The sequence below is a fragment of the Gavia stellata genome, chromosome 22 (assembly GCF_030936135.1).
Source record: "Gavia stellata isolate bGavSte3 chromosome 22, bGavSte3.hap2, whole genome shotgun sequence".
In the NCBI taxonomy this organism is placed as follows: domain Eukaryota; kingdom Metazoa; phylum Chordata; class Aves; order Gaviiformes; family Gaviidae; genus Gavia; species Gavia stellata.
The window spans coordinates 4394261-4418209 of NC_082615.1; the positions used below are offsets into that span (position 1 = coordinate 4394261).

The 23949-nt window shown below is 38.3% G+C and overlaps 2 protein-coding genes across 3 annotated transcripts in view; both read right to left on the minus strand.

Moving 5' to 3' along the window:
- TBCD (tubulin folding cofactor D) overlaps window positions 1-10501 on the minus strand; it is a 130221-nt gene extending 119720 nt beyond the window's left edge. For both annotated transcript variants that reach the window (XM_059828049.1, XM_059828048.1), the window contains exons 1-6: window positions 10309-10501; window positions 6805-6855; window positions 6504-6601; window positions 5677-5778; window positions 3859-4005; window positions 2960-3015 (exon numbers count right to left, since the gene is read on the minus strand). In XM_059828049.1, coding sequence (XP_059684032.1) covers window positions 2960-3015; window positions 3859-4005; window positions 5677-5778; window positions 6504-6601; window positions 6805-6855; window positions 10309-10501 — 647 coding nt within the window. The remainder of the gene's footprint in view (window positions 1-2959; window positions 3016-3858; window positions 4006-5676; window positions 5779-6503; window positions 6602-6804; window positions 6856-10308) is intronic.
- Window positions 10502-13769: 3268 nt separating this feature from the next.
- LOC104258364 (fructosamine-3-kinase) lies at window positions 13770-20200 on the minus strand. The gene is made up of 6 exons (XM_009813445.2): window positions 20054-20200; window positions 18836-18987; window positions 17413-17504; window positions 16132-16214; window positions 14913-15035; window positions 13770-14135 (listed from the first exon to the last, which is right to left on the minus strand). The coding sequence occupies exons 1-6, from the start codon at window positions 20192-20194 to the stop codon at window positions 13797-13799; spliced, it is 930 nt and encodes a 309-aa protein (XP_009811747.1). The 5' UTR covers window positions 20195-20200; the 3' UTR covers window positions 13770-13796.
- Between the last annotated feature and the right edge of the window lie 3749 nt (window positions 20201-23949).

Sequence of the window (23949 nt, forward strand, 5' to 3'; positions counted from 1 at the left end):
GTAGACGTGACCACTTGAATTGTCTTCAAAGTCAGGATCTATTGTGTTCAGCAATAGAACAATGAGGATATGGAGGGGGGTTAGTTGAGGGGGTGTGGTTTGTTTTATAACAGAGCAGCTGCCTTTTGCACAGTAGCGCAGGTAACAGAAGTAACTGGTAAAGTAGATGAACTGGTTCCTAGACCCTCTCTCGGCCCAAAGGAGTTTAAATCTTAATTTCTCAAAGGAGTGCCCTAACCTCCAGACTAGAAGCAGGAGAGGGATAAACCTCATCTCCTCCTACTGCAACCAGGTCCTGAGCAGACAGAGAAGAGAATTCATGAAACTCCATCTCCTTTGACCTATGAAAAGCAAATTAGTTCGGAAAACAGAAATTCTTGCATCCTGATGTTTCTAAACTTCACTTGAAACTCAGAGATTCATTAGAGCAGGAACCAGAACCTAGACTTCCCCTTGTTCCCCAAAGTTTCCTACTCAGCATGTTAGACTCCTGTATCTTATCTCTCTGTCCATCCTAGGACTTTTGTATTCCTGCCTACCTAACAGTCTAACTTCAATAAGATGAAACTGTGACCACATCTCAGAATAACTATGCCCACTCATTAAAGAACTGTTTTGGGATGTGAATGCAGTGAATTCAAGTGCACCAAAGCCAAAAGGCCTTGCACCCAGATCTTCTAATTCCTGGTGAAGTGTTTTAATCATTAGGCTATTTTGAAAATGGTGTTTTCATAATAAACTAAGTAATTATAAGTACACTAAATAGTAATTTTCCTCCCATTAGTCTTACACACCTTGATAAGGCTGGTACTGGAACCAGTTTAATGTGTTCAATCACCTTATATGTTATTAATATATACTTCTAATAAAAATTAATTCAGCCAATAAAATGGAGGTGAAGAGAACATAAGATAACTGCAGATAACATGCCTGCACAGTACCCTGCACTAGGATGCAAGGCAGTTAGGAAATCCCCCTGAAATCCAGGGTTGAGCACTGAATGAACACAAAGCTTTGCTGAATGTAATGCTGTAATCAATCACATTACTAGATATATGCTTCCACTAGTAACTTATTTTTATAGATACACTGGAGTGCAAATGAAGTACAAATTCATTTTGTATAATGTGACAAAAGAATCTTTTTAAATTACTGTCATTCTGACTTGAAAAGGCTTCCAAATACTGGATGTACTTTGAAGAGTCTATCACAGTTGGTTGATTTGGGTTTTTTTCTGGGTTTTTAGGAAGTGAAGAAGATAAAGGACACAATTCAGGCACATATGAATGCTCAAGACACTCTGTGTCACACTTTCACCTCAAATCCTCTGCTTCTGTCAGCTTATGACAAGACAGATTACCAATGCAGATAGATAAAAATGCTAGAAAAGCAACTTCCAATTATCACTTCCAAAATGACTGCAAAAACTTACTAGGATATGGAGACAAACCTACATTCTGTCACATGGAAATAAGTATGTAACAGACAAGATTATTTATGAAAGACTATTCAAATGATTCATTCATTCACTTAAATTTTGCTCTGAAATATTTCAGAGTAAATCAGAAAACTACAGGACTAATCACCAGAGAACTGATCCTAGTCTCAACTCCTTCATGAATTTTCCGCACGACACCGTCAGTTCTAAAGGAAAGAAATGTTTTTTTTGTCATCAGATTCAGAACTGTAGCATTATGCACACTAAATACAAATTTCTAAAGCATTGAGTCCTATGACTGAAGTTAAGAATAAATTTCAAATAAGTACATGGACAGTTATTTCCCAAAAAGACAGTTAGGATCTGCTCTACTAAATGTTATATTTAAGAACTATTTTGATACAATCAATCCCACAAATCTTGTGCCTCTTAATCCAGAGAAAAGCGTTACACAGATTTTATTGTTCAGACTAGCTACCCACATCCACTATCATCATTTCATCTTGTTCACCCTACAGAGCCTCTGCTCCTGTAGCTACACTGGCAAAATTATGTTGGCAGAGCCCCCTAGTGTAGGCAGAGTATATGCTAGTGTAAAGATTCTGGGGTTTTGCTTGCTTTAAAAAGAAAAAAGAAAAGAAAAACCAAACGACAAACTGAGCTGACTAAAGCCGTGTTCTGCAGGAATATATTGGAATAGGTACTGTGAGATATACTGGAAAAAAGATGTGTGTACTAGCACCGTTTATGGTCTTTGTAATTTATTTTCATATGCATCACAAATGACACCAATCTCCACTAATGCACTAGGAGAGGAAAGAAGAGGTACAGAAGTTCATTATTTCAAATTTATAAACAACTCTAACATCAGTACTACTGAAGTGATGCAAAAAATATCAGAACAACTGCACCTCTGTCACAAATTGTTCCATGTCTGAATGCCAACCGTGTGAAACAATGGGATTTAGAAAGTTCCATTATCCTACACCTGTTTTGTTTGATGAATTATTTGACAACAATAATCCTAAGAAAAGAGAAGTATTGTTTTCTAGATGAGAATGAAGAAAGTGACAAGAGGGATATTAAGAAAAAAAATTCTAGCATTACTATTTCCTTTTACGTAACTTAAGTACTTCTAGGAAACATCAAGCCAGTAATAATAGATACCAATTCTCTATTTACCATGCAACACACTGCAAAAATCAGCAGCAACACAGAGGAACTGTATCTTTCTGAAACCCTGTAGCACAAACCAGTCCCTAGAAGGCAATTGGAACAGTATCCTGTTAGCATTATCACTTGTGATAGACACCTGTTCCTCTAGTAAGCAGAAAAAAACAGAGCATTTCCAGTAATAAACATGCTATTGGATCTAATTCAAGCAAGTTTAACACCCCTCATACAGCGGGCAACTTCCAGTCTTCCCAATGCTGTCATTAGTAGCATACCAGACTAAAAAACGGCAGGAGAAATGGGAGCTAGCTTTTTTCCTTTCTGCCAAGAAGCACAAAAGAGACTTACTTTGAAACCAGTACAGCAGCTGCATCTCGAGCCTTATCACTGACAACCAAGTAACACTAAAGGTAAAAGAAAACTAACTGTAAAAGAATTCATACATGCACATTTAATAACAACTACGCAACAACTTTGTACATTAATATACTACTTAATACTTATGATTACAAACATTATTATGATTACATATATTATGTCATTATTATGATTACAAACTGAGCTTAAGATCGTAAAACATTAAATTTCCCATTTAAAAAAAAACACCGTATGTCAGACAACAAAGTCTCCCTTCTAGTGTCTTTCAAAGCAAGTTTACTGAAACCGTAACTTACAATCATATTTGTGCTACTACATGCCTACAAGTGATAGGCCACTTAAGTGCTGCAAGTGCCAAAAGCATAAGCTGCTCAGGGATTTGTGGGGAGGGGGTGGTTGTTTACTTTTATCTTAAAGGGATGACAAGTTAGCCATTGTGGTTTATGCCTAGTGAAACTTGATTAATCTTCACTGAAAATTCTTCATGCAGTCATAGCTTCCAATGTTACTCATCCTGATCAAATGCTAATTTCCTATATAAATCAAACTTGGCTTTCAGAAAAAGCTAGCTACTATTTTCAAACACTAGAAGCTGTTAAGATAATCAACGGCACGCGTTCATATCAGATAGTCATAAAATAAGATAGTTTATTACTTCAGGGAAAACAAGTAACAGTCTCATCTGAGACTAAAGGAGCAAAGAACATACTGATGATTCCGAAACTATGGAGAAATTCTTTACGGATTAGATACAGAAAATATGGGCTTAAATAATATTCTGAAAAGACAATAATTTATTATATATTGAAAGATTAAGCCTAAGAAAAATATCACAGGTTTGAAAGTATTACAAGATGTATTATACTTACTTTTGCTATTTTAAGTATGCGATCCATTGTTGGCATACGAGCATGGCCTTCCTCAGAAACAGTATTTCCATCAAAACGGGCCAGATCAAAAGGAATCAGGCATATCATGGAAAGCCATAATAAAAGCATGTAACGAGTTTCCCAAGTCTGGAAAAGAATGGTAAAACAAAATATCCAGAAAATTCCATTTTCTGGAACATATTCCAACAAAGTGCCTGGAGCACAAACTATCCACTAGCTCCAAGGAACTTTCAAAGTAAGATGATGAAGAAAGAACTCCGAACCTGAATGCACTGAAACAACAAGGGAGACAGAACTACAAAAGACTCCAAACAGGAAAACTGTAACAAAATTAACGGACCCTCCCCTCCGAATCTGAAATCTAGACAAGTTTATTTCCTTCCCGAAGGAAAAGTGCATGTTGCCATTTTCCTGTTTTCTCCTTCCCTCAGCCCATTTGTGCCTCCAGTCACAAATATGACAGAAATATGCTCTTCTTCCTAATTTCTTATGTATTGCTTTCATGGGTTTACTGAAATAACTTTAGATGTGTTTTTGAGAGACAGACAGACAAGAAGGAACTTTTACAAGCTTTAAAGCTGTACAACTACATCAACAAGAACAGCAAAGTGGTCAGAAGCAATAATGTTTATTAAAAATTATTTTAATTTAGAGCAGCAATAAAATTATTGTCTTCATATCCATGATTTTTTTTACTTGCAATAGATGATAACGTCTCTTAAAATTAATCTATCTTACTAGGCCTTCTGGAATTCTTATTTTTCCTTACTCAAAAATACAAGAATATGAGCTACGGTATCTTGGAGTTGGACTCCTTATGGGTCCCTTCCAACTCGAGACATTCTATGATTCTGTGATCTCAGTCCACACTTAAAAATTCTTTGCTTAAATATTTTTTTGGAATCAGAATTCTTGCCCAGAACATTCCCAGCCAAATAAAACTTTAAATCAGGACACATAATGAAGTGGTGTCGCACTGTTTTTCAAATGGCAAACAGGTTAAAAAAAAAAAATTGGAATTCTGTGTTATTTTTCCACACCAAAGAATATATTATCAAAAGGCAAAAATCCAAGCGGTTCATGCCTCACGCCATAATTGGGTAATTTTCTCCAATCTTCACCTCCCTTCTTCCAAAAGGAAAGGAAAAAAAAAAATAAAAACCCCCTCATAGATCTGAAGATAGATATTGGGGGGTTGGGGAAGAATAAAACATTGTATGAAATTAAACAAGGAAAATTAACTATCTTCTTCATTTCCTCATCAAAACACAAGTTCTCATACAAACTTTAACAAAACCCAAAGGTTTAAAAAACAGCCTGTTTATATTAAGAAATAGGAATAAATACATAACCCTAAAATAATCCGTTTATTGTGATTTTACTTTTACGACTTCAAGCTAAGTTAACATGACAGTTAATATTATGCAGAGCAAGAAGAGGATTTTTCAGTTACTCCTTTTAGAAGTTCAGTATCTTTTACTGCCTTTCTTATTACTGTTGTTTCAATTAACTTGCTCCCTTATAAGAGTGGTTAAAGATTTTACTTGCAGCTCAGCCACCACCGCTTCTAAATCCTTAAAATACAACCCATGAAAGAAAAACACAAGACCTCTCCTTCAATAAGACATTTCTCTTCTGACAAGATGACTTTCATACTAAACCCAGATGTTCAGTTAACACCGGACAGGGTGTATCACAGCTTTATACACTTTTTTCCAAATTTTTTTCTGACATCGTTTATCAGCTTTTTTCTGTAGTAGACATAAAAGTTAAACAAAAAGTACAGCAAGTTCTCACCTCAGAGTCTTTTGGATTCTGGTCTACAAGCATATCCAAAACAGGCTGTAGATCACCTACTTCATGAGGAAACAGTGGGAGGAAAAGTTTGTACCCTCTCACCTGTAACAGGAAGTTTCAAAATTTACTAAGCCATCTGGCATCGTCAAGTACTAAGGAAAAAGAAAAGACCCTTTGAGGAGCTTCTTGTATATGATCCTCATGGAGTAAGAACAGTAAGGATATGAATTAAGGTCTTAAGTACCTTGAGATTTTTGTGTTTTTACAAGCTTATTAAGAATTAATGGAATGATAATTCTTTAACTTTAAAACAAGGGACCTCAGGAGATTGTCTAGTCCAACTCTCCTGCTAACGCACAGCCACCTACAGCAGGCTGCCCAGGACCACATCCAGTGGGGTATTCGGGATCTCCAGGGATGGAGACTCCACAACCTCTCTGAGCAATCTATTCCAGTGTTCAACCCTCACAGTCAAAAAATGTTTTCTTATGCTCAGATGAAAATTCCGCAACCCATCTCATTCTTTTTAACATTATGACTCTCGTTTTATCACTCAGTATCTTGACGTCTGCTTTTTTTTTTGCATTCAGACCTTGATTTTTACTGCTCTGAATCATTAAATAACATAAGCTATCATGAAAATCATAAAAAAGAGAACTAATCTTTCACAGTACAGTTTAAAACTTTTCATTGCATTACTTAGACAATTATTTATTTATTTTACTATTTTTGAAAATGTGAAATTTTTTCATGTTATTTAAACAACAAAGAAAATATTGGAAACTTACACATTTTACTTACAGAATGTTAAAGTTGGGGGTTTTTACCTTTGTAATGATGTAAAGAAATTTAAAAGCCAGATGAACTAGTGGGGAAGGAGATCCATTGTCCCGTACTATATCCAACAATGAATTCATCATCCACTCTAATGAAATGAGTGAAAAAAAAGTGAGACTACATGCAGATAGCTTACAGTTTCTCATACTTCCAATAATTAAGAGGGAGATAGTAGTCACATAATGTAAGTAATATCAACTACAGCAATTTTGTAATGCAAATATAGACCTTCTAGTTTAACAGATTTTCAAGAATATACACAAAAAAAGTATTTAAAGATGACATTCCTACCTAAGTGGCGATCCAACAAGTGAGGTTGCTCCTGGTACTTGTCCATTATACCTGAAAAGGAAAACATATCTGTAATAAGCTATTCCAATTGAAGGCTTTTACAGGCATTAATTGTGAGATACACCTTTGATTCTAGACAGCTTTAGCTTAAGTTTCATTACCCTTGAGCTAAGCGCTGCCACCACCTGTAAGCGAGGTCAAAAACTAATCAAGCTACAGAGAAGTAACTATAAAAATACAGTCTGTCCACTTTCATAGCATAATCATTTACCTACATTGAATCATAAACTCCCTTCCAGGAGTCTCTCAAATTACTGTAGACAAATCCCACAGCTAGATGAAACAAGTGATCACTCTGTCTGTTGCTGCCCTTCACTGCAGAGCTCTTTGTGGCTCTCCTTGCCCAAGCGCAGCTTACCTGCACACCATTTCTGATGGAACTCTGCACACAGAGAACATTAAACCACTATAGACTGCAGCTGCTCCAGGTGTACCAGCTTTACACTGCACTCTTACCCACGCCGCAACCAGAATGCTGCTTGACACCTTGCTGCCTTGCTGTTCACATCTTCTTCATTAACATACGGAATCCCATTTACTTTTACGCACTGTTCTATTTGTTAGCATGTCAAATTACCGATTGTCTTTAAAAACACATACACACAAAGATATCTCAACATCAAGAAGCATAGTAGCATGACACTTTTCCAACCCTGAGGCTAATACAGCCATGGGAAAATTCTCCCTGGACACAGGCCACAAGGCCATCTTCCTTCCAATGCCTGGAACTTATTTAAAGATATAGTTCCACCACTGAGGATCTGTACTGAAACAGGGTATAGGCATTGCAAAGTTCTTATCTCTTTGTTTTGAGCTACCTTACCATAGCAGAAGAAAAACCAGCATAGTACTACTTTGCAAGTGAAGGTGCTCTTCACAATTCTCAGAGCTAATTTTTTATTTTGAAATAGAACACAGGAAATTATTCAGCAAAGAAAAAAGAATCCTTGACACATTTTAACCTGGACAAATACAAACCATAGCTATTACTACCTGTGCTCCTCTAAACTTTTCACATTACTTTATCTTGCTGCCAGTAATATGTTTTCTTCCTTTCAGGAACTGACTTGAGGAAAGGCAAACGGAAATTGAATATTGAAAAAAACCTAAGATCAACTCGCCACAGTTTTTAGAAACAAAAGCATTTCAATTTAAACCTGGAATCAATGAAAAGCAGCTACACAAATGAAAGCTGCATTTCAGAAGAGATCATCAAGTGATCCAGTGTTGCACTGGAGATTGCCTGGGTCATTTTAGAAAGATGGTCGGAAAATAGCTTTTTCATTAGAAAACCAAAATATCTTCTTAACCTCTCCTTTTCCTGCATTTGTTTCTCTCTCACACAATTTTGCTCTCTATTCCCTTTCTCTGCTTGTCACATCAACACTTAGACATAAGACATAACTTCAACAGTGCTGTGGTTCACCAGTGGATGACACTGCGCAACCACTTTCAAGACAGCAGCAGGTCCAATAGTATCCTTGCAGTAACTTGTACAATTCCACCGGGACATGTGCAGTAACTTGTACAATTCCACTGGGACATGACAGTGCTGTCTACTATCAAGAGGAAAGCCTAAGCTCCTAACTTCCCATTGTAATTAATGATACCTTAAGCTGCGTACAAATACCAGAACTAGTGAATACAAGAAACTCCATCAACACTCAAAGCAATGGCTCTCAAGCAGAAGTGGAAGTTAACAGCAAATTCCTTACCTTGCCAAATTGTTTTCCCAGATCATGGTCTGGCAATCTAAAGTAAAACCCCAAATCTAAACGCTGAAGAGAATGAACTGAAAAAAAAATTCTTCTAATACTATTATTTCAAAAAAAGACCTTCCTAAGTTTTTCTACAAAATTATAGTTGCAGATTAAACTATATTCCAAACTTCTGTTTCTAAGAGTTCACGAAAAAATGAGCATCACATGTTTTTGCGAATGCTCTAGAGATGTGCGTTAAAATCCTCTGTAACTGATCATTACTGCGTTATTTGCATACAGTTTAAAGGTATTCCCTCAGCTTCGACGTTATATTGAACACATTTAGCCTATTACCATATTTGGGACATTTTGCCCAAGAAGGATCAAATGATACCTTACGACACTAAATAGTATAGCCAAGTATTGAACAAGATGTATAGTGCCTATCAGTTTTAAGTATATTAACACTGTATTTACTGGGCAATGATAGGCTCTTCTGATACTTATCATACAGCAATATCCCCCTACCTTCAAAGGACCTGCTCCCAAGAAGTGCAAAAGTCACAGGTTTCAACGGGTAGCAAAGCAATTTTTCTCATAAGAACTTATGTGATAGAGTGGAGATGCATGCATAAAGTTCATAAATACAACTTAAATACACATAGACAGTATATATGATATGAAAGACAGAGAGGCATAGCAAGATGGTCAGCTGGAGATGACAGCCTTCCAGACACCCAGATTTTTTCAGCAATTGCTTTTCTAACCCATCAAATTCTGCCATTTCACCTGTGATACCGAACAATCAACACAAATATCAGTGCTCTTGCTACTTCTTTCTGAACATGTTCATCATTAACCTCCTCAGATGGAACAGTCAGTTAAGTCAATTGAGTATAATTTCTACTGAATAATGTCTGCACGTCGGATTTCCAAATTTGGGGTTTTCTGGTTTATCGTTTGCCTATCTAGTTTCTTTTTGTCAAAAACAAAGACACTCGATCAATATTTTTACTGTAAGTTTTGCAGTGTCACCATTTTTGCAAAAGTACTTGCAAAATGCTAGTCCACTTGATTTGTAAATACATGAAACTTTGAATTAACTTTTGCAAATCATCTGGTCAGAATATCAGATCCAATACACAGATGTGCATTATAACAGGCTAATTACCTAGGACACTGCTACATGCACGTAATTATACCACTTCTATATTCAGCTGAGGTCTAGAAGCAGAATAGCTTTCATTATATGGCACAAAAGCTCAGCGACTAAGTCAGATTCAAGTTGCCTTCACTCAGAAACAATTACATGATCTGTATGGAGTCAGCTGCCCTCCATATTTCTTATAAAATAGAAAAGTAAAAATATGAAATTACCACTTTAAAGCTCAAAATGTATGCATTCTTAACATGTAAATAGGTACAAAAATGGCTTTATTTGACAGACATACAAACTTTAACTAAATTATTGCCTGCATTTGAATAGAAAACTGGAGGCTAAAAACAGGTCAGAATTCTGATTTCTTAAACCCAAGACCTGGGTCTTTATCCACGGTCATTAAATACCGCGTAATGATGGAATACATATCTGGAAAACAAGATGAGTGAAGAAAAAAATTTAAACCACCTGTTGATAAAAGTTCCAGCATTATCACTAATCCAAAATTAGCAGTTCAGCCCTTTTTTTGGTAATAAATTCCTTTAAGCAATATAAGAACATGCTCCCTTTGGACGATGTGCTTACCTATGAATTTTTCCATAGTCATTTCTCGAGTCACCAGATCGCCGAAGACTCCCTTCAGGTTACCGATGAGCCCCCGGACTTCCTGACTCTCTGTGAAACTCTCCAGGATGTTTCTCGTGGTGATGACACCCGGCTCCTGATTCCTGCCTTCCTCCGGCTCCGACGCCGCTCCATCCATCTCTCCCAAAGCCATGCCCGAGGCCGGCCGTCAGCGCTCCCTGTAACAGCTGGGCACAACCACAGCCGGTCAGCCGCGCTCTCCCTCCCGCCGGGCGCGGAGCAGCAGAGGCGAAGCAGAGCCGACCCCTCCCCGCAGCCGCTCCTCCCTCAGGCGACACCGCCGCTCCTCACGCACGGCTCGCGCCGAGCCGCGGCCCGGCCCGGCCCCGCCCGCCGCCATGCGGCCCACCGCGCCCCTCCCCGGCAGGCGCCGCGGAGCGGAGGCCCGGCCCGGCCCTACCCTGCTTCCCCAGCCGTCCCTCAGGGCGGGTGGCTCTCGGAGGCGGCGGAGGCACCGGGGACGGCGAGCGACGCCCTCACCCTCCCACCCCGCCACGAGCCTGGAGCTCCCGCGCGCATTACCCTGGCAACCGCCGCTGCGCTCCCCAGAGCCTGTCCCGCGCGCGCTGCCGGGCGCAACCTCCCTCCTACGGGGCGCCGCGCGGGACGAAAGGATGCAGAGACGGCTGCGCTCCCGCGCGCGGCCCCGCCCCTCTGGCGCAGGGCGGGCGGGCGGCTGAGGGGGCGGCTGGCCGGGAGGGGGGGCGGTGAGGAGCCGGGGCTCATTCCGGACCCCGGGAGCAACCGGGCCGGGGAACCCCCGGTTGACGTTTCTTCGGTGGGCTGGGAAAGGCCCCTCTTCGCCTCGGCGCTGGGGGCTGTTAGCGCAGGCTCTGCCCACGTTTCTGCTAGGCCGCCGAGCGCAGAAACTCCCTCAGGCCAGGGAGAGCTGTCCCGAGCTGGCCGCCCAGGTCGCTTGGCGAGGGTTGCACAACGCGGGTGGAAGGCAACTGGATTACGCCGTTATCCATGACCTTCTCCGTCTCTGAGCCTGTCCACACCAAAACATTGAATTATGTGGTTAATATAACAACTCGCTACCTAATCTCATAACATTCTGGAAACAAAGTTTGAAGGCTGAAAGCTACAACTACAGAAAAAAAGGGAAGGGAAGCAAGTGGGCAGACTCAAACAAATGGCTGCCCCCTCACAGCAGTTACTCTCTCTCCCGCCAGATTCTTTCCCGTTTGCTTTTTCAAGAAGATATTTTGTCATATTTCAGCCCAAGACATACCACATCGCCATCCGCTCTTCTTTTCCCCACACACTTCCCCCCTAGCTACTGCATGTTTTACCAGGTAACAGCACCGCTTTTCCATGTCTCTCTTGACACATCGCCAACGCTACAACACTAAAGTCGGGGTCTAAAGTAGACATTGACTAATTCACCTCAGATTATCTTTTACTTAAGAGAAAATAAAGTCCAAGAATCAGGCCAAGCGACAAACTAAAATGGGTGCTCAGGGTGAGATAATACACCTTCAGAGGTGCTCGTTTCGCTCCATTGATTATAAAGGAAATTCAGGGAGACCCATAAGCCTGGTCAGGACGTTAGCACAGGTAGCTTCTCCTTCCCAGTATCCAGCAACTCCACCCATACCCAAATATCTTATCTTCAGGCTCAAATTCGTTAACGCAAACCACAATCACAAAACCCAGGTACACCAGACACCTAGTTTCGGCAAGGCAAGTGTTTTATTTGAGAAGGAGAAATCTTAAGTTCACATGTACCTTCCAATGTAATACATGCATTTTTGTTAACATTAATAAATACCAGTAGGCATGCACTTTGCTGTTCTCTCAGACCTGGATCTTCTATCTATCAGCTACGATTTCAACTGTATTCTAACTCTATTATTCCACTTTTCCACTGTTATAATTGTATTAAGTGTTATAACCACACCATGACAACATCCCCTCATAGTAGCCCAAATTCAAAGGAAGTAAAAAATTTTAACTATTGTATTATATTTACAGAGAATGAAATGCATTTTTTTAAATCGTATCAATTACAACATCTAACTGTAAACTTTATGAAATCTTTACAGCACAGCCACTTAAAGTTGAAAAAAGTCTAAACATATTTGAGCATTTTTTAATATAATATTTTAGGTATTAGTCATGACAACTGTCTGAAGCCTAAATACGTAAGTTCAGTCATTCTTATTCAAATCTTCTGATTCACATAAGCATTTGTTGGACTGCACTTACATTTACTTTCTTTACCACTTTCTGCCATTAAAAAATACATTGATTTGCTACTGTACTCTAGCTCACATCATATGCCAATATCTTTGTTGCACGGTTTTCTCCCCAAATTCTCATTGCCTATGTTTTCTGTAAAAATAAAGCAGTTAGGAATATTAAAAAACATTATAAAGCCATCTAATTTGACACTGTTCCTTCAATAATCCAGCAGTAGCAGAATAGACTAGTTTTGCCTACTGTACATTATTTTATAAAATTGAAAATACATCAAGCACCAACCAACACAGCAGCCACTGATGCTTTCTTGTCATCAAACATTAAGCCTCCCTCCCACTTTTTTCTATCTTTTTACAAAGTTATTTAAATACGTTACTATCATAGTATAACACACTAAAATATCATACTAAAACTATGATATGTTATTATCATACTTGTGTGGTAACAACCCACTTTTTGACCATACGGTTAATTACCAAGGAACTACAGAGACATCCCTTTTAAGAAATATCACTGTAATTTAATTTCTCATAGGAAGAGAAAAAGAAAAGCATGTAAGTAAATTACATTAAATTAAAATAAATATTAGAAATGTTATTAACTATATATGCTTGCCAAGTGCAGTCCAAAGGGCCTTGTCTTTCATTTTCAGATTCATAGAATCTGATTTAAATTTTTAGATTTTAAATTTTGGATCAGGACACTTAACATGGGAAAGGAAAGACGACAGAAATATAAATGGGAAAAGGGATTGAAACAGAGAGAGAAAACTGAAACAGAACAAAAAAGGGTACAGCTAAGGAACTAGTATTACTTCCAGCACCACAAGCCCACAACAATAGCTCTCTATAATGAACTGCTGATAGAGCAGCAGCAGAAGTGGCAAGATGCAAACAACTATGGAAACACAGCAGCTAAGAAGTGAGACTCTCTAAGGAGAGTAAGGTTAGGCTGACAGTCACGCTACCTTTCCAACCTAGTGGAGTCTTCACAAACAGTGCAGTCTTTTCCTTCAGCAGGGTATGAATCTGTGCTAATAAACTAGTGTGTAAGTTAAAAATTACACAATCACTTTTAACATTTAGTGAGGCTCAAAAGCATACTAAGCCTTTTACATGTCAGGTGTTTTATCATCAACATTAATTCCTAGTTTGTATTACTTCTGATAAACAGGAGCTGTTCACTACTAAGGGACAATGTCAGAATTTCTCAAACCTATCTGGTTACTTCAGAAGTTTTCTCATTACATTTAGGGTAGATCCCCTGTACCCGGTCCCAAAATGGTTCCAGTGGTTTATGTAATTAAAGAGCTGATACAATTTGTTTCGTTTCTCAAATCCTGGAGCTTTGGGTATTTTACTGTGATAGGCAGAGAAAAAAGAGCTGCTAAACCCACCAAACATTCCAGCAATAGCCAGTTCAAATTCTGAATGGCCATAGAAGGAAGCAGGGTCAAAGATAATTGGCCCAGAGTCGTCCTCAGCCACATTTCCTGCCCACAGGTCCCCATGCAGGAGAGCAGGAACAATTTCTACATCACAGAACATTTCAGGAATCTTTAGCTGAAAAAACATGAACAAACAATTAAAGAGTTTTGAAGAAAATATTAAATAAAATACTGTAGTATGTAAGAGACTAAGCTGGTCAAATACTGCCCGTTTTCAGTCCTCAAGGAGTGCTTTTGCAGTTGATGGCTACAAGCATGAACCTAAACTGTAAGCCAGTAAAAAATGTTCTTGATTGTTCTTGACAGAGCTTAGCAAATCATTTAATTCACAGTCTAGTATTAATGCATTGTTTCTAGACATGGATAGTATTGGCTGTCAGAAGAAATATAAAATAAATTTTATGTAAATAACAAGGTTTCCATGGGAAAAAGGGCAGCAGTAAACATCTGTACCAATTAACTAGAATTAAGGAACAAATTTGTGATGTAGAGCTTGCAGAGAAATATATTCCTGGCTGTTTCCTAAGTGCTGCATGGAGTGTGACCCGTACCACAGTCTCAGCTTTGAGCCTGGACCAATTAAAAAAAAAAAAATCTGCCTGGGCAGCAGAATCTTACCTACTCTGTAACACCAAGTTCTTAGATAGGATTTACCATCTTCTTATAATTAGCTGTATTCTAAGAAATAAATGTCCGTTACAGGTTTATTTTCACTATCTATTAAAAACTGAAATACCAACATGAGTTCTTTTCAGCTGAAAATGTTGTTAGACGAGCTGTGAAGCTAGTGCAGTTACTGTTGTTCATTAAATCTCTTATAAAACATCTTTAAAATTTCACTGACTCATATTTTCTAACATTCTAAAAAACAGATTTAAGACATGGTTCATACTTTTAGCTGTGACCAAAGTTCTCTGGCTTCTCTGTCTCCATAATCTTTTTCAATCAAATCCAACTGAGCTTGGAGTCGGTGACGAATAAAGAAGGAAGGCCAATCACTCTGCCATTCATTCACCTAGAAAGTATGATACAGAGCTTTGTAATAAACAATTTTAACATTTACATATTATTAATAATACATAGATATAAAGTTAAAATGTTCGATGCTGACACAATGGCCTAGACAATGTTAGTATGACCGACGCACAATGTTATTAGACATTTCATTGATTGTTCTTTTGGGAGTGATGCTATCTTCCATGCTTAGGTGGGGCTGTCTTTAACATAAGATGTAAGTTGAGGTTCTGGCTATTTTCATTCATTCAAATTTTCTTAATGTATTTTAGAGGGAGAGTCTCTGGTGAGATCATTTTTGTTGTTCCATATTATATTCCAAAATCTTTTGGAAATGCAGAAGTATTCATTCATTTTTATTGAGTAATGCATTTCTAATTTGGTGAAAAATTGTATTTAGCAAAGAGTTTGAGATATTTAAAGTTCATTCAGTTAAATAGTAGAATGAAAGTCCTCCATGTGCAGAGCCAGCAAATGACTGATTTATCTCCGAGAGATAAATGTCTTTTTCAATGTCTTATGTGATGTGTTACCTGATGAGGCCTTCTAAAAGCAGTGGATCTTGTCATTTGAGATCCGTATAGTAGGGGTTTAGAAAAAACAAAACCAAGACATGGTTTGTGAAAGGACACTTATTTTATTAAGTATCACCAAGCTAAATAACCACCACCAAATTTCAAATTTTTATTCGCTCTACTCTGTCTGCTTGCTATGTGCATTGTAGCAAGCTACACACATTGAAAAATTTCTTTACTGAGAGAGTGGTGAAACACTGGAATAAGCTGCCCAGGGAAGTGGTGGAGTCACCATCACTGGGGGTGTTCAAGGAACATGTGGACGTGGCACTGCGGGGCATGGTTTAGTGGGCATGGTGGGGTTGGGGTGATGGTTGGACTTGATGATCTTACAGGTCTTTTCCAACCTCAGTGATTCTGTGATTCTGTGAATGGCCATCATAGTCCATTCACTGTCAGGTTAAAATGAAACAGTGAAAGCAAAACTGTGATCACAAAGCTCAAGGCCAATGAAACCAGCTTTTGTATAAGCAGTTTATAGAGCTATATGAGTAGGTTAGCTTTCACAGGCATGGAACATACCTGTGGTATATAACCACAGCAAGTGGCTGTATGGAATCCAAACTTATCCACATACTGAGACTCAGAGTGACCTGCTCCTTTACCTAAGAAGCAAAATAAATATAGGGAGTTTTGAGATGCTTACATAGTAAAGTTTGCAAACACAGAACTAAATTTCAGAGAATAGGCATACAAAATAATTTTGAGCAATAAATTACACTTATTTATTTCATGGTCACAATCCTCTCTGAAGATGGAAAGAACTCTTAAACGTGAAGATGCTGAATGGAAATGGAGGCACAATTAGTCACAGTCAGTGACTTCGGATAAGTGAGTTAGACATTCAGGAACACAGTCCAGATACCAGAGTCACAATCTACTGTTCCAACACTTGAACATGTTGGAAATTAAACATAGCTTATTTTTGATTCACAGGTTATTTGTGACCTCCCAGTAATTTGACCTTCACTCAAAAATAATGGATTACAATATGTCCACCACTAAGAGTTGAACCCAGCCCATACCTGAAGGCATAGGAAAGATACAGACTGGAGGTTCAGATTTTAATACTAACAACTCTAAAAGATTAATTCTTTGTATAGCTTTTTTTTTTTTCATTTATACCTTAATCCACTTTCCAAAAAATGATGGAAGGTGTTTTCATTGAAGTCAACAGAAACTGCTGAATTATTGTTATCAAGGAGCAGCAATTGTTGTATATTTTGCTACACATTTGAGTTCAAAAATGTAATCCCCAACATCTTTAAAGGGGAACTTAATTATGTGTTTACTAACTGGGACTATATTCTGTAATACGTTAATTGTCTAAACCAACATTAAACAAAAAGAGGATGTCTGTAAGGTCAAGAACATTTTAAGAGATTGATGGTACATGAGGCTGAAAGGTTTAACTAATGCTCAAAAAGACAACTAGTCCACATTTTCAGCTTGACTTATGAAATGTTGAAAGCTCTAACTATCAAATATTAGCACTATTTCTTGCTAAATTTCAGTATCCACATAATTTTATACAACAAAGTATATACAAAATAAAGAATTAAAAATAAATTAGTTTAGTTTTATCAAGGTTACAATGATATGTTTAAAAATTACAGTAGTAATTACAGCTCCTGTGTATATAGTGTACATTTGAGAAGTGTGGCATAGGGACAGGAGGGACATATCTCATGAAACAGTGTCCCAGTATTGACTTTAATTATCATTAAAATTATAATGCAGTACTGTACCACAGCCAAATGAATTACTTCATTTTTGGTTTAGTACATGATATCAATACTTTACCAATTGTGTTTCCCTCCTTTCTCAATTTCTCTCCAAGTTTCTGGTTATAAAGATGAAGATCTGCTATCTGTTCTCCAAGCTTTGAAGAATATCTGCAGGATCAAAAAACAAAACGAAACTGAAACAAGACAAGTGAACGAAATATTATAGGGAAAAAAATCTCAATTAAATATGACCAAGTATATTTCTGGCAAATATAGAACCTTAATCAACTTCACAAGTGCATAACAGGGAGCAAATGACTAGACAACAACTCTGAAGAAATGGGTTGTAACAGATAAGAACGTAAGTCAATGCTCTTGCAAGAAAGGTAAACAGAACACAAGGTTGTATAAACAGGAGCATAGAGTGCAGGAGGATCAAGTAATCCTTCTTATCAGCTCCGCATTAATAAGCGGAGAATGGAACATGGTATCTACTTTTGGGCCTCATACTTCAGGATCAGCTGAACAGCAATAAGAATGGTAAGTCTAAAAAGAAGCAAGGGTTGAGTTGATGTTGCTTAATGCAGAAGACAGGCAACTAAAAAGCAGTTAAAATATTGCACAGATACCTGAACAGGAGCTGCAAGGTAGGAAAATAATTACTTCTCCATGCCCAGAATGGGTAGAAAATAATGGGTTTAAAATTGCAACCAGGAGGACTGAGGTTAGACATTAGAAAAATCTTTCCTAGGAACAGTGGGATAGATTGGAATGGACTCTTTGGAGAGGCTGCGGAATTGCCATTATTCTCCCAATAAAAATAGATAGGTTGGACAAACAACTGCCAGAAGAGCCATAGGCATTACTGTGTTCCCATAGAGGCCCGGAACAAAGCTGTTAACTCCTGAGAGCCTACGTTCAGGAGCCTACGACTCCTGAATTCCATGTTCAGGTTGGTGGACGGACAAAAATGGAACTTCATGTTATCTATCCATTTAATTCTTCCTCACCCTAGTGCCTTTGACCTTGTTGACTGGCTTCAATCATACTTGAAAATTATACTTAGAGAAGCAGAGGTTTCAAAGACATAAGAAGCCTGCAAGTTTAAAGAAAACTGATAGGCGGGGAAAAGAAACTCAAATGAAAAAATCTTATGAGAGAAAGATGAGCTAAAACCAGCCACTATCACATTCACTTTAGTAGCATCTCAGCACGCGTGGACCAGCACACAAAGCTCTAGGCTAGCAATAGCATGCCATTTCTATTGCAGGTAGAGAGTCAGGGAAGAGCAAAAGATGAAGCACTATATACACACACATATATAGAGATATGTATATATATTTTTTTAATATGTACACATACACAGACACACAAACATGGATCTAGACAGATATAAGCTCTACCTCTGAGAGAATAGAGAGGTTCTGACTGACTGTAAGATACTATAGGAAAATATGACCCAAAACGTAGTAAAAAGAAAAAGAGAAGTATAGACATACTTGTTGAGGTGCTTCATCTTTAAGTACTCCATGACAAACATTGCTCCTCCTCCAGGCAGGTCAATTATTTTAATGGGCTGAGGCACTCTCACAATATTGGTTTTCTGAATAGCTTCCAAACTTGCCATTTCCCCTTCAAACATTTTTCTAGCCTGTCAAGGAATAAGAATATCCTTGGGCTAAACTATGGTTGTCTGCAACAAGTACTTTGGAAAAAAAACCAGCCTTGTTCACAAAGTTACAAGGAGTTAATTCATCTTGATAAAAGAACATAGCTGCAGCAAGGTTTCAGTCCACACAGAGAGACTTGAGTATCTTAATTCTAAGCTCTTTTTTTCCCAAATTCATTCCAGAGTAGTACGACATGTCACATTTCACCATCATTTCCAGCTGCGTATGGAGATACCAAACTACTCAGACGTAACAGTATCTCTGAGGATAATACCCAAGACCTCCTCCTTCAAAATACAGATGACCACTACTAAACAAAGTAAAAGATTGACTCCTTAAACTGATTCTGCTTTCCATGAAGGTCAATGGCCACCAGATGGAGATGACAGTACAAATATTAAGCCTGTATTCTGCATTTTTGAAGTAAAGTTGCTGTTCTTTACAGCAGGTTTAGGATGGTTTTGATATTGATAAAGCAAATTTCTGATGCACTGTGGTGTTACAAAAAACAATTGAGTATCCATTTAGTAACAGAAAAATCAAGAGGTTGGCCTGAAAAATTGCAAGAAACTTACTGCTAGAAATACAAAAAGCAATGGGGAAGTTTGAAACATCTGTAGCTTTAAAAATAATACATAAGTTTTAGCACGGGCAGCCTGTTTCCTCCCTCCCTCCCACTATTCTATCCTCCCAACTGAAACATGAAAAGGAATGCAGTGAATGCAAATTCAGCTTTATGCTTTTCTAAACTCTAAGTACCACAATAACAGCTCTGTACTTAGCCTCCTTTTTACATATTGCAATGCCAATTCCTGTTGTTGAGGGTTATCACATTGCATTACACCTCATTTTGCATTAACCAAACCAGCTGCATTAACACTTGATATAAAATAGACTACAGCTTTTAAAAAACAGAAAGGAAAACTGGAGTAATTAAAAGTCAGCCTGAAAATGCAGAACTCTAAATTATTAACAATCAGGTGCTTTCAAAATAAAAAGCTCTCTACATGCAATAATATTAGTAGTTAAATATCTGCTAGCATTAACCTGAGGTTTGTGGTTGATTTTAACAAATACTCGTCCACTGTCTGTTTCATAACCTTGGCTTTGGCTAATGTATCCTCCTCCCGAGCTTCCAAATGCCTTCAGAACGGAAGTTTTCAATTCTGTTTTCAGGATTTTTTCCATGGTAATTTCCAGGCTGCTGCAGCTGCTTTCTGCTAAATCCACTGCAAAACAAGATTAAAGGTTTGGGTCCTTCGTTCACTGTCACTCTGCTATGAGGTAGCAAGGGCCACCCACCAAACAAACAAAAAAAAAAAGCAGCCAAAAAAAAAAGGCAAATACAGAGATAATGTTTCAAAATGCTTTGTTTTCCATGGAATTTTATAGCTAGACATGAAAAATAAAAGTCTTTAGAAATATTTGCTAGAATAAAATTGAGAGGTGTGTCCTGGGTCCTCTCTCAACTGTGCTGAGAGCTGCTGGTATTTGTAGTTTGGACCCGTTTTTCTTTTTTAAGCTCTGGGATCGCATTGTAGAAGACGTCATTTTTAAACCAATCCACTAGAGGGAGTCTGAATGCAACAATACAAATTGCACACGTGTGCTGTCTGGTGGTTAAGATGTGAAAAACAAAGCTGCAGTCCATAAAGATGCAGTTAAATCATGCTGCGGACCATAAGTCAGTCACCAGAAATACATGGAAAGATTGGTGGGTTTTTTCTCTGCTTGTAGTTGCTTTGTGTGGACTGGAGTTCTGTTGTCATCACTGAGATCGTTAGAATGCTTTCCATTCTTGGGATATAATTCGATCTCTTACAAGAGACAGTCAAAAGATTTTTATTGCCTGAAAGTGCCCTGGAGTCAGTGAGATAGTAAGGTGCTCAGGGCTGGACATTACCAAGTGAAGATTCATAGTAAAAGCATCAAGTTGGTAATAAAGAAATTTAGGATACTGTCCCTATGTGCTTCTCCGGATTTAACGTGATCTTTACAACATCATTTCACCTTTTTATCTCCTTTCACAATCTAACACACAGAAAGCAGAATTTAATCACTTCAACCTTGCAAAGTGCGCTGACACCCTCAGGTATAAAGTGTTAATTAAACCTTTAAAACATGTAATCCTAACCCAGACCCTACAATATTTGTTTTAATAATGTCTATATAAAGATAACATATTCGGTGAGGTGGCTATGACTGACTCCTAGCACATTACAGTCCGTGGAAAAGGCTGCAGTTGTTGTTCTTGCTTGGAGCAGCAATGCCTACCATCTCCCCAGGCAATTTCTGGATTCTGTTGCCACTGTTGCACTGTGCTTTCATGCATTTCTCTCTTTTCACTACTGTTTGTTTGCATTGATTCATATAAGCTATTTTTGACAGAGAAAGGAATGATTACTGGACAATTACTGGCTTTATTTAGGTAGGCTTTTCACTACATTTACAAGTGGTTCCAGTCCTACATGGAGTGAAAAATACTGGTATGGTACAAGTTATTGCTCAAACAAGTTATTTGTCAGAACATAGCTCCTCATGATACATGGAGCAACTGGAACATAGCAGACCTTAAAAGGACAAATTGGCTAAGGAGGAACTTTTCTAACATCCAGATTTATTTGAGCAGGACATTGCTTATAGAGTAGGAGCACGAGCTGGAAAAGTGCAGACCTGGAATCAGAAACAGTGATTCAAATACAGAAAAGTATTCAAGAACAGCAAGAAGCCACACTCGAGGTTACGTATCTTGGTTGGACATTTGCATTATATGTCTAAAATAAACAGCGACTGCTTTGGCAATCCTTCTACAAAGTCCAGCTGTAATCGTTTATAACCATCACATCACTGATATACTAACTGTAAAATAGATTATTCACAAAATAGAGCTACAGAAAGTAATGTTGGGGAGAGGTAGAGAAGAGTTAGCACTTACTGGTGCAGTCTTAAGCACTTTGTCCCTACACTCCCATGGAGCATTTGTGCCTGGAAAGTGAGCCGCAGCTGCTAAAGCAAACAATTATGCCCAGACCAAAGAAAGCTTAAAGCTTGTACATTGTACAAGCTCAGCATGTGCATTAAATCACAGTAAACCAGTGCACAGGCACTCAAAGCAACTTGATTATGGCTGTAGATCTTGGGCAGTTTGAGGCAGTTAGTTAATATGAGTCGTATGACTGATTTATAGATAGTGAAAATGCCAAGCAATTTGAATTTCAGGATGTATGAAGCCCTAAAGAGCACCTACTATTAGAGCAATGGTCTCCAACTGCTGAAAGAAGGGAATCATACCACAGGTTGCAATGGAACACCTGGGAAAAGAATGAAGTTTTCTGGCACCAAAACGAACGACAATGAGCAGGGACCCTTACTTCTTCATAGTGAAAGCTACCCTAATTCATTTTTCTATTTACCTGTTAAGGAAAAAAAAAACCCAAAAGCAAAAAAAACCCCAAAAACAAACAAGGAGAACAGATCTTCATTCACAATATTACTACTGAACCCAAAATTTTTTGCAGTCTAGTATGCCATGGACTTCTCTCCTATAATTTCCAGTGAAGATGCCAATAGTTACTGACTGTAACACTTATTTCAGCATTCTGACATTTTATTTTTAGTTAAACCAGAAACAGGACTGTGTTAATCCAAATATATTGCATCACTTACATAGTAGCCAAGAGATGGAAAGCCTTCTGTTTGCTTCCACGCTGGATCGATATTTAACTAGTAATGCAGGGGTGAAAGGCCTGGTTTCCTAACATTTTTGTTCACATTGTTTCCAGTCAATCAACTTCGAACAATATCATTTCAAACACTGGAAGTAAAACAACTCAAAAGCATTCCAGATGGGTTCGAAGGAACCGAGTGCTTGAAAACACTCACGCCAATGGAACCTGCTACCACGGACAATTCAGCACCATGGCCAGATCACAAAGAAAAATACTAATTGCGGCAGCCAGAGGTAAGAAGACGGTGAGGAATTACAAAAGACTATTTATGTGAGTGTTGTTGGGCTCCTGGTTTGAGACCTACCCTCAGGGTTGTGCTTGTAGTGGAGTTTGTAACTATTTAGTTCCCAGCTCTTTTCTTCTTGTTTTGCTCACAACCGCTTCTAACATGTTTGTTTTCAAAGATGGCCCAGAAGAAAGATAACCCCATGCATACCAATGAGAAAAAGATTGTTTACTTCTCCTTTGGGAGTATCTAAAGACTCCTAGGAAACAAAGAAGCCGTTATAGACCAGTGTAAGCCAAGAGCAAGAAAAGAGAATTTCCATCATAAAAACCTGCCTCCCTTTGACAAAAGTTATAGTTTCTCAGTAAAGAACTGTCCAAGGACAAGTAATTCAGAGCTCCTTTAAACATATAGATCTGATCTTCAGCATAACTGCACAGGCTGTAGCTCTGTACACAATATCAACCATGCCTTGGGAGACTTCAGTGAATTCTTTTGAGATGTCATTGAAAAATGTGTTGAAAAGTAATTGAGCATTATTTTACAAAGAAAAATAGTAAAGCTATTGTGATTCTGGTGTGGCTTAGCTACCAGAAATACATTTTCCCCGTAAATGTTTTGTCACAATCAGTGCCTACAGGACAAGCTAATTATATACCACTTCCCACCTGCTTTTAGTTCTGCTAGAACAGTCCAGCATGAGCTAAAATCACCAGATCTATTCTGGAACAGCAGTGAAGATGAAAAGCAGGAAGAAAAACAGTACTAGAGTGCAACATTCGTATCTGCAGGCAGTTTTTGCAGATGGCAGCAGTCCATGAGAATGAAAACAACCAAAAAAAAAAAAAAAATCACACTGAGATGTAGGGTATATAGGAACTATAAGCAATTCAGCAAAAATACAGGTTCTGGCAGAGAGGTTCAAACTGGATGTATTTTCACAATTAGGACAGTCAAGCCCAGAGAGGTTGTGCAGCTTCCATTCTTGG

Coding starts and splice junctions, on each gene's coding strand:
- LOC104258364 (XM_009813445.2), bottom strand. CDS start 20,194: ATGGAAAAAATCCTGAAAACAGAATTGAAAACTTCCGTTCTGAAGGCA. Junction 17,505..18,835: donor AAGATGAAGCACCTCAACAA/GTATGTCTATAC, acceptor TTGATCCTGCAG/ATATTCTTCAAAGCTTGGAG. Junction 16,215..17,412: donor AAAGGAGGGAAACACAATTG/GTAAAGTATTGA, acceptor TTTGCTTCTTAG/GTAAAGGAGCAGGTCACTCT.